The following is a 14,926-nucleotide window of genomic DNA, read 5'->3' as shown; positions in this document are numbered from 1 at the left end:
CACGCCTTCTCGTATACTTCAAATAAATAATAAAGGAATTATTTTTTCCTCTTATATATAAAAATAAATTTATAAATTAATATAATTTAATATACTACGTTATATTATAAAATTAATCAAATAGTTGGAACTAATTTTACCCTTACTAGGTTGAGATTCTTAACAATAATAACTATTTATCAGATATGCTTCCAAGATGGATGTGATGGGAAACAGCTTAAAGGTCATATTCTAATTGAGTTATGCAAGCTAAACCATCTTTTCTTTCTTAACCTTTCTAAGAGCTATTTGTCTGGCACTATACCTTGCTTCAATTCTTCAGTCAACAAGCATATTTACTCACATGAGGATAGCCCAAGTGATAAACGGACGAATTTGTGTGTATGAATCTCATGTCACACGTTGGATTCTCCCTAAGATCAAATTGCAATTTAAGTGAGAGGTCATGATGGTGGGTTATTGTGCTACATTTTTAGGAGAATTCTAAAATTGTATTTAGATAGCGTGATAATATAAGATATTTTATAAATAGTAATTAAAAAGTTATGATAAAATATTAAATTATAATAAATAGTAGTAAAAATTAATAATAAAATAATAAATACTCTTCTGCCCAAACGGAATTTAAAGATTTTGCCATGAGAGTCCCATGTCATAAAAAATATGTATATATATATATTTATAGAATGAGTAATGTAACTTATTATTTATTTTTTCATCATTTTCTTATCATGATTGTAGATTATTTATTATATTTCACTTATAAACTTATCATTTAATGTTACCTCATGAGATAATGAAAAAATAATAAAAAAAATAATAAATTAATTTTTTGTAATTGACGTTGCTACGTCTACATAAGATTTCTACCAAAATCTTCTATTGATTAGTTAGTTTTTTTTTTCCCCCTTTTTTTCACCATTTTTTTAAACTATTTAGATATTTTTTAACCAAAAAAAAATTACATATTCATATAAAAATATTTACTTAATTATTAAGTAACAAAAAAATTTCGATAAATAAATTATCTGCGGCAATAGTGTTTTCCTTTTCTTATCAGCTAAGAAATGATGGGAATATTTGTGTACACGTGTCATTTGTTTAATAATTTGGACAGACGTGTGGAAAAACAAAAAAAAAAAAAAAAAATCAGGATTTCTCGTCCAGGAAGAGACAAGCAAGTTGGCACGGCGGTACCTTGAAAGATATGGTACCTGGCATTTGAAATCTAGAGATATGGTGCTCTGCTAAGCACTCCCGAGTTTGCTCCGACAAGAATAAGGGCAAGACGAATAGATTCCTCGTTTGCGTCTTGGATCTCGATTATCCTTGAGCAACGATTTTACCTGGGAGCATTCTTATAGCGAGTAGGTAATCTCTAAATTTCTTTTTGCGATGTTATCGAGTTAATACAGAAAGGATCGTCGAGCATTCTCGTGGAAAGTTTTTTTTTTCTTTCTAAATTTTGGTTTCCTGTTTTCTGTTATTGCCAGGATTTTTTAGTGATTAATAGGAACGAAACTTGGTTTGGCTCTCGTTGACGATCATAAATTGTTTTGATTGGGAAACCTCTCTGCTACGGTATGTGTTTTCTACATTTTGTTGGATTTCTTGGACGTTCCCCAGTTGATTGAAATGTGTTCCAATAAAATTGAGAGTTTAGATAACAATCTGTTTCGAAGGGAGGGTATGCAGGGAAACGGAAATTGGAAGGCAAAGCCCATTGAAATGGTTTTATTTTCTCGTAAACAAAATATATAAAAATAAGATGAATTTGACTTAGAAAATAAACTATGCCTATATGTTTTACCTTTACGAGGCAAAGCCCAATTAACTATATGGCTCTATGTTTTTCCTTTACTAGAGTAGTTCTTTTTCAGCCTAATTTAATGAACTTGACTTAGAAACCTTTAAAATCTTTCAAATACGCTAAACGAAATGCATAGGAGAACTATCGTCCTCGATATTCTGCAATTAACTCCTGAGAATGAACTAATTTCAGTTTTGGGGACTTCCTAGTTACAATTTATGGAAACTATACCTTTTGCTCATCTTTTATAAGAACTTTGTTTCAGTAAGTAGGCAGTCTTCGATTTCCGTGTGTTTAATTGGATTGAACTCTTGGTGTTCCTTTTGGGAGTAAAGTCCTGCAATTAACCCCCCCTCTCCCCCCGCCTTGTGAAAGGTTGGGGTTGTTATTCTCTGCAGACTCTTGGGTTTTGCAATGGGGAAGCAAAGTGGAAAGAAAAAGAAACAGGTAGGAGAAACGTCATCTGATACTAGTCCAAAGCAAAACAAAATTGGGGAGAACAGTCCAAAAGGCTATGATAAGGATACAGCCATTTTTATTTCAATGTCTCAAGAATTGAAGGAGGAGGGGAACAGGTTGTTTCAGAAGAGGGACCATGAAGGAGCTATGTTGAAATATGAAAAAGCTCTCAAATTGCTTCCGAGAAATCATGTAGATGTTTCCTATCTTCGTAGTAACATGGCTGCTTGCCATATGCAGATGGGATTGAGGGAGTACCCTAGGGCAATCCACGAGTGCAACTTGGCACTTGAAGTCACGCCTAGGTACAGTAAGGCACTGTTGAAGAGGGCAAGGTGTTATGAGGCCTTGAACAGGCTGGATTTGGCTCTGAGAGATGTTAGTACTGTGTTGAACATAGAGCCAAATAATCTCATGGCATTTGAGATTTCAGAAAGGGTTAAGCAGGCACTTGAGAAGAGAGGATTAAAGGTAAATGATACGGTAATTGAGTTGCCTCCAGATTATGTGGAACCCTCATTTGCTTTGCCAGAACCAAAAGTAGTGAAAGCGAAGATGCAGAAGAAGAAGAGCAACAAAGTAGAGGAGAAGAAGGCTAAGGTTGTGAGTGAAAAGAAGATGGCTGAGGAAAAGGTTGAGGAGAAGAAGGCAGAAGTTAAGGTGGTTGTAGAGGAGAAAATTCGTAGCATAAAGGAAGAAGTGGCTACGAAAACTGTGAAATTAGTGTTTGGGGAGGACATAAGGTGGGCTCAGTTGCCAGTTAATTGTAGCCTTCTGCAACTGAGGGAGGTTGTCCATGATCGGTTTCCGAGCTCAAGAGCAGTTCTTATCAAATACAGGGACCAAGAAGGTGATTTGATTACAATTACTAGTAATGAAGAACTGCGGTGGGCTGAAACATCGGCAGAATCACAGGGTTCTTTCAGGCTGTACTTAGTAGAAGTTAACCCTGAGCAAGACCCATTCTTTGAGAGACTGCATGAGGAGGTGCAGAAGCCTAGCATAACACATAGTAATATAGCTGAAAATGGTGACGTGGTGAAAAGCAAGGAATTAAAGGTGTCATCTTGCATTGAAGACTGGATAATCCAATTTGCTCAGCTGTTCAAGAACCATGTTGGATTTGAATCTGACACATACTTGGATCTTCACGTAGTTGGGCTGAAGCTCTATTCTGAGGCCATGGAGGAGGCAGTTACAAGTGAAGAAGCACAACACCTTTTCAACATGGCAGGAGCAAGGTTCCAGGAGATGGCGGCTTTAGCATTGTTCAACTGGGGAAATGTTCACATCTCAAGGGCAAGGAAGAGGGTGCATGTCACAGAGGATGCTTCAAAAGAACATATACTTGCACAGATCAAAGCTGCATACGATTGGGCACAAAAAGAATATATAAAAGCAGGAAAGAGATATGAAGAAGCACTGAAAATAAAACCAGATTTCTATGAAGGCTTTCTAGCTCTTGGGCAGCAGCAGTTTGAGCTGGCAAAACTTCATTGGTATTATGCAATTAGCTGCAATGTTGATCTGGAAACATGCACTTCTACAGAAATTCTACAGCTGTATAACAATGCTGAGGAAAACATGGAGAAAGGTATACAGATCTGGGAAGAATTAGAAGAGCGACGCCAAAGTGAACTTTCAGAGCCTAAGAGTGCAAAAACTCAGTTCCAGAAGATGGGGTTGGATGGATTACTTAAAGAAATATCACCACAGGAAGCTGTGGAGCAGGCTGCAAATATACGGTCTCAGATAAATGTCTTATGGGGCACCATGCTCTACGAGCGATCAATTGTGGAATTCAAATTAGGACTGCCAGTATGGCACGAGTGTTTGGAAGTTGCTATGGAGAAGTTTGAGCTTGCTGGAGCTTCTCCAACAGATGTAGCTGTCATGGTCAAGAACCACTGTTCAAATAAAAACGCACTAGAAGGTAGAATGTTGTACTGATTTGAAATTCTGCTCTAGAAATTAATTATTGTAAGTATATTGGAAATAATCTACTCTTTACAGGTATAGGGTTCAAAATTGATGAGATAGTGCAGGCATGGAATGAGATGTATGAAGCTAAACAGTGGCAGAATGAAATTCCTTCATTTCGGCTGGAACCATTATTCCGACGGCGAGTTTCAAAAATTTATCATGCCTTGGAGCATGCATGAGTTTCATTTGTTCAATAGGCTATAAACAGTGAAAAAAATACTCACTTCAACTGCTCCTTTGCCTGGAACATATAGAATATCATACTGAGGTGCGTAATGTTCTTACTTGCATGTTTTACCTAAAATTATAATGCTGAATATATTATGAGATGTCTGCCCACTACAAGAATATGCCATTATGTAGCTCTATGACCCAGAATTATGTCATGCTCAAAGTTGTTAAAGCACTGGCTGTAATCAGTAGTTTTCCTCACGGCATCTGCTTTATCACAATCAAATGCTGTACCTGTAAAATTCTGGGTTTTTGTCCTATCTTGTTCTTTGTTTAACGGTTCGACACAGGTGGCCTAGTATAAATTGAGGCCTCAGACAAAAGTTTAAAACGAGGCCTTACTATTTTTTTCCAATGAATAACAAATTACATTAAATATAAATATTTCAAAATCTGTTTTATGGGGTGGGGGCATTAGGCAACCGCCTATGTTGCCTGCCTCAAGGGCTGGCCCTACTTCTTCATAAGGTTCTCTTAGGGAAGCAAATTCCAGGATTGAAAAACTGAGAAGGGTGGTGGTCAAATGCATCTATTATCTATATAATTTCTGAAGCATCTTCTTTGCATTCTATTGAGTTCCCTCATCATTTCATTTTATTTTATTGACCTATCCCAATCCTTTATATACCAGAAACATTTTTCATTGTATTGTCTTTATATTTAAACTTACCAAAAAAATATTTTCTGAACTGATGGTGGACTTCTTATCCACATTGAAAAAATGCAACTAGTCCACATTAGAAAAGGAGCGTTTGTCTTTAATAGTTGATGCTGTTTCTTTTTTTCTGTCTCCAACTTCCACTTGTCATGTCATGTTATGAACTTCAATTAGATGTCCCCTGGCTTCAATTGCTTGGCTGTAAGCCTTTTTTATTTGTTCTGCAGGCTCCTTGCTACTTTAAGATTCAGCTTCAACCTTACTTATAGAAAAAAAAGATTCAGCTTGAACCTTGTATTTTTCAGAAACGAAAAAAGGTAACTTCTAGCTGTAGGATTGAACCGTGTGTAGTTGTTCTAAGAATACGAGTTTCAACAGCATTGCATGGTGGGGACAAGATGGAGACGCAGGGATTTGCATTTTAGTTAGTTTCTGCCTTCACCATCAATATTGCTCCCCCGTTTTCAGTAGTTTCTCACACAGTAAATTGTTTGTACCTGTTATTTAAGCAGCGGCAATATACCTGATTGGGTGGGTTTGCCCCATGACTTTGTAATTTATAGCCTTTTCGGTTTCAGTTTCTAGTTTGTAATTTTTAGTTAATTTTAGGGAGAATTTTTGGATTTTCTTGAATTGATTTGAATGGAGTTTGTTCCTTATTACAAAATGCATTAAAGTTTTAAACGTTCAAAGTTTAATTGGAGATTCATGTAGTTTGTTCATCATCAGTCCAAAGATTTTAGACCAGTTGTATTTTGTGGTATTTTATGTTGTTGTAGACTTGTAAGGAAGAATAATGTTACTTTTTATCCTGTATTTTATCCCTTATCACACTGACCAATGTGTTGCACTTGCATCTGAATAAATGACTTATGATCCTGGATTTTATTCCTTTTTTTTTTTCGTTAAAAGTTTTTTTTAATTTTATGATTGTTTTTTCATCATTTTTGTTGTTGTTTTATTCGTCTTTTTTTTTTTTTTAATTTTTTTAAATTTTTTTTTAAATTTTTTATGTTTTCATTGTTTAATCCATATCTTATTTTTTTTTTAAAATTTTCCATAATATTTTAATTATACATATTTAAAAAATTAATTTAAAAAAATAATAATTATATTTTAAGTGGCTTTTTAAATCAACCACTTCATACATACACAAGTCATTGAAAATGCAAAATATCGATTAGTTCTATTATAGATGACAAAATTCAAGATGAATATAATAATATTTACATACCATATAAAATTTAATAATATTTTTCTTACCATATGTTGCAATTGTGGCATGCCGCATGCCATAGTTTTTAAGTGGGAGATGCCCTTTCTTCCCTTTGCCAGATCTACTCATTTTCACAACTCTCTTACGGTCTTACCTCTTATAAATGTCAACACTTTCATTCAATATTTAATGAAATAAACTTTATTTATTCAATATTCAATATTTAATGACAATAATTGTGATACTAATGTAAGCTAATTCTTATATTATTGTTGGCAATTTAATTTCCTTTCAACTTGGATACTTACCACCTTATCTTTACATCTTCACGTTTATAAAAGATATCCACAAACGCACAGGATTTAATATAATATATTAAATTATAAAATTATTTTTATTATAAAATAAATATAATATATCATATAAAATACATTTATCTCGTTTGTTTATCATGCATTATTGCACGGTGTTGATTGTATCATAGAAATAAATAAAAGATTAAAAAATTAAATTCTCAAAATAATTAAGATTTATTAAGATCTTTACACCTTAGGTCACAAAAAATCTGATATTAAATCCTCAAATTATAAAAAGTTGATATTTTAATTTTTACGTTCCTCATTAAAATCTATCTGTTATAATTATATCCTCTCATATGTTTTTATTTCCATCTTAGTACTTGTCAATTAAAAGAAAACAAAAAATATTTTTAATTAAGTTATTATCTTAAATTTTATATTTTAAATTATATTAATTAATATATAATATTATAAATGGTTAAACTTATAAAATCAATTAAAATTGATGGCATTAAACGGTATAATAGAAAGAATTTAAGTGGCTCGAAATATATTGGAGAAACCTCGAAATTGCCAATTTGCATTCTACGGACGGATATCCATAGGCAGGTGATTTGGCTCTCTCTCTCTCTCTCTCTCTCTCTCTCTGTCTGAGTCAACACGGATAGCGAAGACCCGAACTCTGTCTCTCCCACTTTCTCAGAAAAACCCTAGGATACCTAGTGCCCAATCCTAATCCAGGGAAAACTCAAAAAAAAAAAAAAAAAAAAAAAAAAGAGACCCAAGAGAGTCAACTAAATTAAATTCCGGTATTCGACATTTCCACTTCCAGATTCTCGAACGATCTCGCTCTAATTGAGTAAAATGTCATCGGAGATCGAGGTCGTTGACGAAGTCGAATCCCGTGACCATGAGTCGGCTTTGTCTTCGGCCGCCGGAAATTCTTCCGGGGGCATTGGAGCCAACGGGATTGGGGAAGAGAGTATGCGGAACGATGTGTACACGGCGGCAGCGTACGGGGATTTGGAGAAGCTTCAGAGATTGGTGGAGTGCGAGGGCTGCTCCGTGTCCGAGCCCGACGGTCTCGGCTACTACGCGCTTCAGTGGGCTGCGCTCAACAACCGCACTGCCGCTGCTCAGTACATTATTGAGGTTGCCGTGCAATTCTCTTTTTAGTTCTTTAATGTTTTATTGTTAAGACCCAACAATTGATCCAAAAGCCCGACTATTGGATATTAATTTGGTTAAGCTTTTAACCTTTAGGATCATAACTTCTTCTTCTTCTTCTTTTTTTTTTTTGTGTGTTTTCTGGAGATGGGTTTGCTTAGTATATGGTTGAGCCTTGCGTTATAGGGGAATCATTGATCGGGTTTATTTGGTGTGATTATTGAGGTCTCTGGTGTTCTTTTGGTTTTTGATAAGTTTTCTGATTAGGATTCGGTTACTACTTTGGCGAGCTCTATCGACGCGGGTCATTGGTGAATGGGGTCACATATGATCAGATTTTGTATAACTGAGGTTGTATGTGTTTTTTCTGTTGTGGGTTTATTTGATTGAACTGGATTGGTATATAAATGGGACGTCGTGTCGGTTGCTTCTTTAAATGGTTTTCATAGGATTTGGATGTCTTGTTACTTGGTGGGTTATTGAATTGGCTTTAGGTTCTCTTGGATATTTACGTTACTTTGGCTTGACCTTTTTCCCCCCATTCGCAGTCTTGCAAAAAGAAATCAGTTTATAATGCTAAGTTCTAGCGGAAGACTTTTTTGAGTTTTTTATTTGATTGGCTGATTAGTTAGAGTTTTCTCATTTCCCAGCATGGAGGCGACATAAATGTGACAGATCATACTGGGCAAACTGCATTACATTGGAGTGCTGTTCGGGGTGCAAACCAAGTGGCAGAGCTTTTACTCCAAGAGGGTGCACGGGTGAATGCTGCTGATATGAATGGCTATCAGGTTGGTTTTATCTTGTTTCTTTTGATCTTCAATATTCTTGCTCTTTGCTTGACATATCAACATATTTTTCTTTGTAATAAATCTAATATGGAACTTACTTATCAGAAAAATAAATAAATCTAATATGGAACGCTGACCTAAGAATCTCATTATTTGTGCTGACTATCCATTATAAGTGGTAAAGGGGGTCATGCTCTCTGGATTGTGGTAAAATTTCTGCATTGTTTGAAGAAGGTTTTGAAAATTGGATGGAAGCTGCTGTCAAGGACTCTCGGGATATGTGTTTTATATGTAATAAAAATCAGAAGAGTAAATGACTGTTGCTTCTTGTATTATAGTTTGGATGATATTCCATGTTCTCAGTTTTATGACTATTAGATGTTATGTTGAAGGCCCGGAAATTTTCTTGGCAGTGCATATCAAGTATGTTCTTCATTGCTGACTTGATTGCAGGCAACACATGTTGCAGCTCAATATGGTCAGACGGCCTTTCTCTATTACATTGTTTCAAAATGGAATGCTGACCCTGATATTCCTGATAATGATGGAAGAAGTCCTTTACACTGGTACAAGAATTTTCATTGTTACTTTCTTTCTTTTTTTGCCAAAAATTAAAATCTTTGAATGTTGTGGTCTACATTCAATTACACTAATGTAATGGTTCACTTAAGTTGTGTATGTCATATAGAAACTTCTAGGTTGATTATTGGTTTGGATCCCTATTTACTGGGATAGAACTATACTTTTCCTCCTGTTTTTGGGTGTTGTTGACAACAGATCAATCATGCATCCTTCTTCTCTAGTGTTAACCCATTGAGTTTCTTATGTGGGATTTACCATATATGAAATATCTTTTCTCAATACGATTGTTCTTTCTGTTCATGGCTGATGTGCTGTGATGCAACAAGACATTATGTGGGCAACACGGATGATAAGTTTGGCTTATGGTACTTTAACCTTAATTTGTAGTCCTTGCTTAATCATCTTAAATGTTTCCCATCTCAAGAGAGTTTTTTACGCTCTTATTTATTTAGAGATCGGAAGAATTTATTCGTTTTATTGGTCAATTTTAGGGCTGCTTATAAAGGTTTTGCAGACTGTATACGTCTTCTTTTATTCTTGGATGCATACAGGGGTCGCCAAGATAAAGAGGGTAAGTTTTATGATGATTATGAAGTTTCTCCTGTATGAAACTTTCTCTAGTAGATAGAGGAGCAGGCAAATCAATAATTATACTCGCTACTTTTGTTTTCTCTTTGTAATTTCAGGTTGCACTCCTCTCCATTGGGCAGCTATCAGGGGTAACTTAGAGGCATGCACAGTGTTAGTACAGGCTGGAAAGAAGGAAGACTTAGTGGTGACTGATAACACTGGACTGACGCCAGCCCAGCTTGCTTCTGATAAGAATCACAGACAAGTTGCATTTTTCCTTGTAGGTGCTCAATAACCAAAAACACTTTTAAATTGGTTAGTAATGTTACTTTGACAAATAGTTTCATCCTCAATATGTTTCTTACCAGAGCTGAGGTTTTCAATCTCATCCTCAATCTGTGGCTGAATTGAAGTCCTTTCACAAGGGTTATAATTTGGCACATTTTCTGTCTGATGCTCTTGGTGTTTGTGGGTCCTGATTTGCATTAAAAGACTCTCCAGAAAGCTAAACTGTCTTGGATTTTCAGTAAGAATTCTAGATTTTAGTGCATGAGGGAGGATATTTTAATACTTTTATGGTTGTCTATACCATGTTGGTGCTCGGCCTTAGTGTGCTACGCATCTTGAATCACTTTGTCTCTGAGCTGGTGTCTATGGGAAGTTTTGTGCATTTGAAAAATTTAAAGTTAATGGAGCCCTTTTCATTCTTAGTTATTAGTTATACCGCCGATGATTAAACATCCAAATTAATGGTCCTATATGTTTGCAACAATCTTCCTTTGTTAGCGTTGCAGACTCTAGCTATCTTGCCTTTCTTATTTTGGATTTTGGGGTCATTTAAAAGCATTCTTTCTGATTGAGAAAAAAAAAAAATAAATAATAGACTTTCGGGTCATTCAAAGAGCTTTAGCTATGGAATTGTGAAATTCTTTTTTGATAAGTTTGTGAAATACTTTTTTGATATGCAGCATACACTCTAGTTTTTTGTGAAATACTTAAAACTAGAGTGTATGCTGCCGCATATTTTGGACCTTCTGTTTCAAAGATCTGTTATCATTGCCAGACACCACCACTCTTCTTTCCGTCATTGTATAGTAGCTATTGATGCATCTCGTTGAAGTCTCTACTTCAACACTAAAATTTATCACTGTGAGTTTTGTTTGATTAATCTTAAATCTTAATTTAGCTTGATTTGGTCTTTGTAGATTGTACCTTTACTCTGTGTTTTGAGTTATCTTAGTGTTCCTTTCTTTTGGTGATTTCTTGAAAAGTATTTCGAGTACTCTTATGAATTGGCTGCAATTTAGCTGATTACATCTTCTATGTTCTGATGAAAAAGGAAGAAGCTTTATGTCTCATGCATTATTTTGCAGGGAAATGCCAGAAGGCTCCTTGACAAACGTTGTGATGGTAATGGCCGCCTTGGAAAAATTTCAAAATTAGGACTTGCGCCCATGCTGTGGTGTTTAATATTCGTGCTGCTGGTGATCTATACTCATTCTGTCATCATCGGTATTTGCACTGATCTTTGTGTCAAAAAATCAATACTATTGTTCTCATATCATGATTATACTAACCATGGTTTATTTCTTCACTGTGGCTTCAGTATCAAATCTGCCAAAATTGACTGCTGGCTCTGGTCTTATTGCATGGCTGGGTGTTTTCCTAGCAACTGCCGGGCTAGTTATGTTTTATAGGTGTAGCAGGTATGTTAGTGCTAGAAAGTGACATTGGAGCTATTAGACCGGTTGCATCAAGTATCAGTTGTTGATGCTGCTCTTTTTAATTCCTTTTACTCCCATGCTTATTTTACATCCTCAAGTTCCTAATCTTATTTATGCTTAGTTTTAGAACATCTCTCTCTCTCTCTCTCTCTCTGTGCCAATTATCTTTCTTTCAGCCAATTGTTTCTTTGGTCAATGAACGTGGAATTTAATTGCCCATTTTCCTTTTTTGTCTTATACATAATGATTGGCAATATCTCTGTCCCAAAGACTATTCGCTGAAGTTGGCATTCAATGGTGGCCGTGCAACATCATGCTCAAATTCTATTTTCTGTGGTGAATTTTCTGTGTATGATGGACTCAAGATAATGAATTAACTTGGCATTAACTATAAAATGTTTCTGCCCATCCTGTAATCATAACTAAAGTTTTGATGTCCATGCCAGATAACATAACTGACCATCTATTTTTTTGATAAGTATATAACTGACCATCTGCTAACATGCAACTGCACCTATATATGTAACCAATGGTGATGTGGTGATAGAATGAGTATTTGTTGTGTATTTATGCAAGCATTTTAGAAAGGACAGGTGTATGGTTTATATCATTAATTTTTTGTTGATCTTCCCTTTTTCTTTGCAGCAAGGATCCTGGTTACGTCAGAATGAATGTGCATGATCCACACAATATGAAAGATGATGTGTGTATTTTTCTTTTCTCATTCAGGCTTATTTGCTTAGTATCTGTCACTGATTCAGTCACATTTATTTTATCATTGTTGGTGCTTCTTTGGCCCATAAATTTTATAGGTCGTTCTCTTTGCATTTTCTTCGGCATTGTATTTTTATTTTTCAATGAGAATATTTTTTTAAATACAGTTTCTTACTAATTTGTGGATTCCTTTATATTTATTTTTTGCTAGGAACCATTGTTGAAGATAGAGATAAATAACCCTGCTTTGCAAGCTGGAAATTGGTCTCAGCTCTGTGCAACATGCAAGGTGCAACTCTTGCTGACTTTGTTAGCATTTGTGACACTTGTACCGTGACCATTTCTTAACCTGATCTTCCTTTTCACTGTCATTAGATTGTCAGGCCTCTCCGTGCAAAGCATTGTTCCACTTGTGATCGTTGTGTCGAGCAATTTGACCATCACTGCCCTTGGGTATCCAATTGCATTGGCAAGGTGCTTTGACATTGATCAGTCATTGAGTTTTGTGTTTGTCCTTCCATTGGGATTTTTCTGATCGGCTCATTAGCTCGATTTATGAGTAGGGGATTTCTTATCACGGATTCTCTCCCCATGTCACTGCTTAATGTGATGCATGCAAGAACGATGAAGATTTTTACTAAATCTTAGTGTTGTGCTTTTGATTGTCACAGTTCTTTTTCCTTTGTGTGGGCATGCAGTTGTCCTTATTGATGAACTTTGTCTGATTTAATTATTTTCCATTTCTGGTTCCAGAAAAACAAGTGGGATTTCTTTTTGTTCCTCGTTCTAGAAGTTTCGGCCATGTTGATTACTGGTGCAGTTACTCTTACAAGTACGTGTATGACTTGGTTTAAGGCTTAAAGTTGTCTTGAAGTTACTTTTTCCAGATTCTTTCTTAGTGTATTCTGCAGAAAGAAAATAATTTGAGGCTTGCAGGACTTTTGACTGATCCATTCGCTCCTGATTCTTTTGGAGCTTGGATCAATCATGTTGGCACAAATCATGTCGGTGCCATGTCATTTCTGATTGTGGAGTTCTTCCTCTTCTTTGGTGTGGCAGTTTTAACATTAGTACAAGCTTCTCAGGTATGTCGTATATAGGATCCTATTTTCTTTACTACTTACCAAAGGTGGGATACTGGTGCTTCTGTACCATTGGTTTTAGCATATTTCCAACGAGTTCTAGCTCTAATTGCACTTCCACCTCCATAAGTAGTAGGGCAAAACTTATGGGCTTAAAAACCATTGGGTGTGTTTTGACTTACCGATCATTTTTTATCTTTTTTTTTTTTTGTTTTTTTAAAATGACCATGTCGTTTTCTTACACTCATGCCTGCACACGCATAAGCTCAGCACACAGATCAACATTAAAAACTTAACAACATTCTTCTTCACTTTAAACGAAAGAAGACCTTTCTCTTAGTTTCCTTGCAGCTTTTCTTTGTTTAGATATGTAGTCTCGCAAGTGATTATGACCTCTCTCTCTCTGAAAAGTAGAAAGTGCTGTAGTTAAATCGATATGATATTAGTTCTAGAGGTGCTACAGCCACAAAAAGAATACCCAAAAGTAATCCGATAAACTGATTTGGATTCATCTGATCTATTTTACAATAAAAGTAACTTTATAATTTGACAAGCTACATCAAGTCACGTCATTTGTAGAATTACTTTTGTGTAATTCCTTTGTGAATAGAGCATTTCCCTTAATTCTATGCTTCGTTTTGTAGGCTATTGCTATTGAATCCTATGTTCTTATGCTGCAGATATCGCGCAACATTACGACGAATGAAATGGCAAATGTAATGCGCTATAGCTACCTTCGAGGCCCAGGTGGTCGGTTCAGAAACCCCTATGATCACGGGATGAGGAAGAACTGTTCAGATTTTTTGATCAATGGCTACAACGAAGATGTAGAGTACATTGAAGAGTCAACTCATTCTGAGGGGATTGGACTGGTGCATATGACAAGGAATTCTAACGTACAAAATGGGGATGCGGTTTCCCATCAAACAAATGGCAATGGCCATGTTGTCATCAATGTAAATTCTACGAACACCAAAGTTCATCAGGGCCATGTTCATTCTTCTCATTGCAGCCATAATAATCATGGAAAAGCTAAAACGGATGGCATCCCCTTGGGATTGGGTCTTGGTCTTGGTCTTGGTCTTGGGCGGACCAGTACTACACGCACTGTCGTAGGTTCATGATGTTGATGGTAAGCCTGCATAATTCTGAAATTGTGTTTGTATTATAAAGTAGACAACAGGTTATAGATTCTCTTAATTCATAATTTCAATTTATTGTTGCTCGTTTCGCAAATTGCCATGGATATAAATAATTTTAGAAGTGGATTCTCAATTACACCTGAGCATGATGGGTTTTTATATATGCTTCATTTTCATTGGTTGATTTGAACATATAGCATTTGTTAATACGAGAGGCATATTTGTCACCATGCAGTTTGATTTTATGTAAGGCATACGCTTCATTTTGTTTTTTTTGCAACAATGTCTGTAAAAAAACAATCCTTTATAGGATGTCACTCATGACATCTTCGTGGTTAGAACTCACGGCTTCACGTAAGTTGGTTAAGGCACATTATATATGTTACGTTTCTGGATACCAATTATATAAAGCATAATCTGAATGAGATTAGCAACGACATACAAGTGAATTTGCGTATCAATCTGTGTATTAATATTGCTGTCATAATATTTAAAATT

General features: G+C 35.6%; 2 protein-coding genes across 5 annotated transcripts; both read left to right on the top strand.

Annotated features, from left to right (window-relative positions):
• The first annotated feature begins 1,164 nt into the window (after positions 1–1,164).
• LOC122305218 (protein PHOX1-like) lies at positions 1,165–5,969 on the top strand. 4 transcript variants are annotated; one of them, XM_043117582.1, is made up of 5 exons: positions 1,165–1,367; positions 1,494–1,581; positions 2,209–4,202; positions 4,283–4,520; positions 5,369–5,969. In XM_043117582.1, the coding sequence occupies exons 3-4, from the start codon at positions 2,225–2,227 to the stop codon at positions 4,429–4,431; spliced, it is 2,127 nt and encodes a 708-aa protein (XP_042973516.1). In that variant the 5' UTR covers positions 1,165–1,367; positions 1,494–1,581; positions 2,209–2,224; the 3' UTR covers positions 4,432–4,520; positions 5,369–5,969. The 4 variants fall into 4 exon arrangements, with proteins under 4 accessions (XP_042973516.1, XP_042973514.1, XP_042973515.1 ...); XM_043117580.1 differs by having other exon boundaries at positions 2,186–4,202; XM_043117581.1 differs by having other exon boundaries at positions 1,165–1,371.
• Positions 5,970–7,231: 1,262 nt separating this feature from the next.
• On the top strand, positions 7,232–14,571 carry LOC122305217 (protein S-acyltransferase 24). The gene is made up of 13 exons (XM_043117578.1): positions 7,232–7,808; positions 8,474–8,614; positions 9,068–9,180; positions 9,688–9,767; positions 9,883–10,046; positions 11,140–11,278; positions 11,373–11,472; positions 12,136–12,193; positions 12,416–12,493; positions 12,580–12,678; positions 12,958–13,036; positions 13,141–13,289; positions 13,967–14,571. Exons 1-13 carry the CDS (start codon positions 7,521–7,523, stop codon positions 14,408–14,410), a joined length of 1,932 nt encoding a protein of 643 aa, XP_042973512.1. The 5' UTR covers positions 7,232–7,520; the 3' UTR covers positions 14,411–14,571.
• Positions 14,572–14,926: the final 355 nt, after the last annotated feature.

This window comes from Carya illinoinensis, chromosome 3 (genome assembly GCF_018687715.1).
Source record: "Carya illinoinensis cultivar Pawnee chromosome 3, C.illinoinensisPawnee_v1, whole genome shotgun sequence".
NCBI lineage: Eukaryota > Viridiplantae > Streptophyta > Magnoliopsida > Fagales > Juglandaceae > Carya > Carya illinoinensis.
Note: the sequence above shows the minus strand (reverse complement) of the source record. Positions and strands in the feature narration are given on the sequence as shown.

What these genes read in the sequence shown, in the direction of transcription:
- LOC122305218 (XM_043117582.1), top strand. Translation starts at nt 2,225, where the DNA reads ATGGGGAAGCAAAGTGGAAAGAAAAAGAAACAGGTAGGAGAAACGTCA. An exon ending in AAATAAAAACGCACTAGAAG is followed by an intron (nt 4,203 to 4,282) that starts GTAGAATGTTGT and finishes TACTCTTTACAG; the next exon opens with GTATAGGGTTCAAAATTGAT.
- LOC122305217 (XM_043117578.1), top strand. Translation starts at nt 7,521, where the DNA reads ATGTCATCGGAGATCGAGGTCGTTGACGAAGTCGAATCCCGTGACCAT. An exon ending in GGGTCGCCAAGATAAAGAGG is followed by an intron (nt 9,768 to 9,882) that starts GTAAGTTTTATG and finishes TTGTAATTTCAG; the next exon opens with GTTGCACTCCTCTCCATTGG. An exon ending in ATGTTTTATAGGTGTAGCAG is followed by an intron (nt 11,473 to 12,135) that starts GTATGTTAGTGC and finishes TTTTCTTTGCAG; the next exon opens with CAAGGATCCTGGTTACGTCA.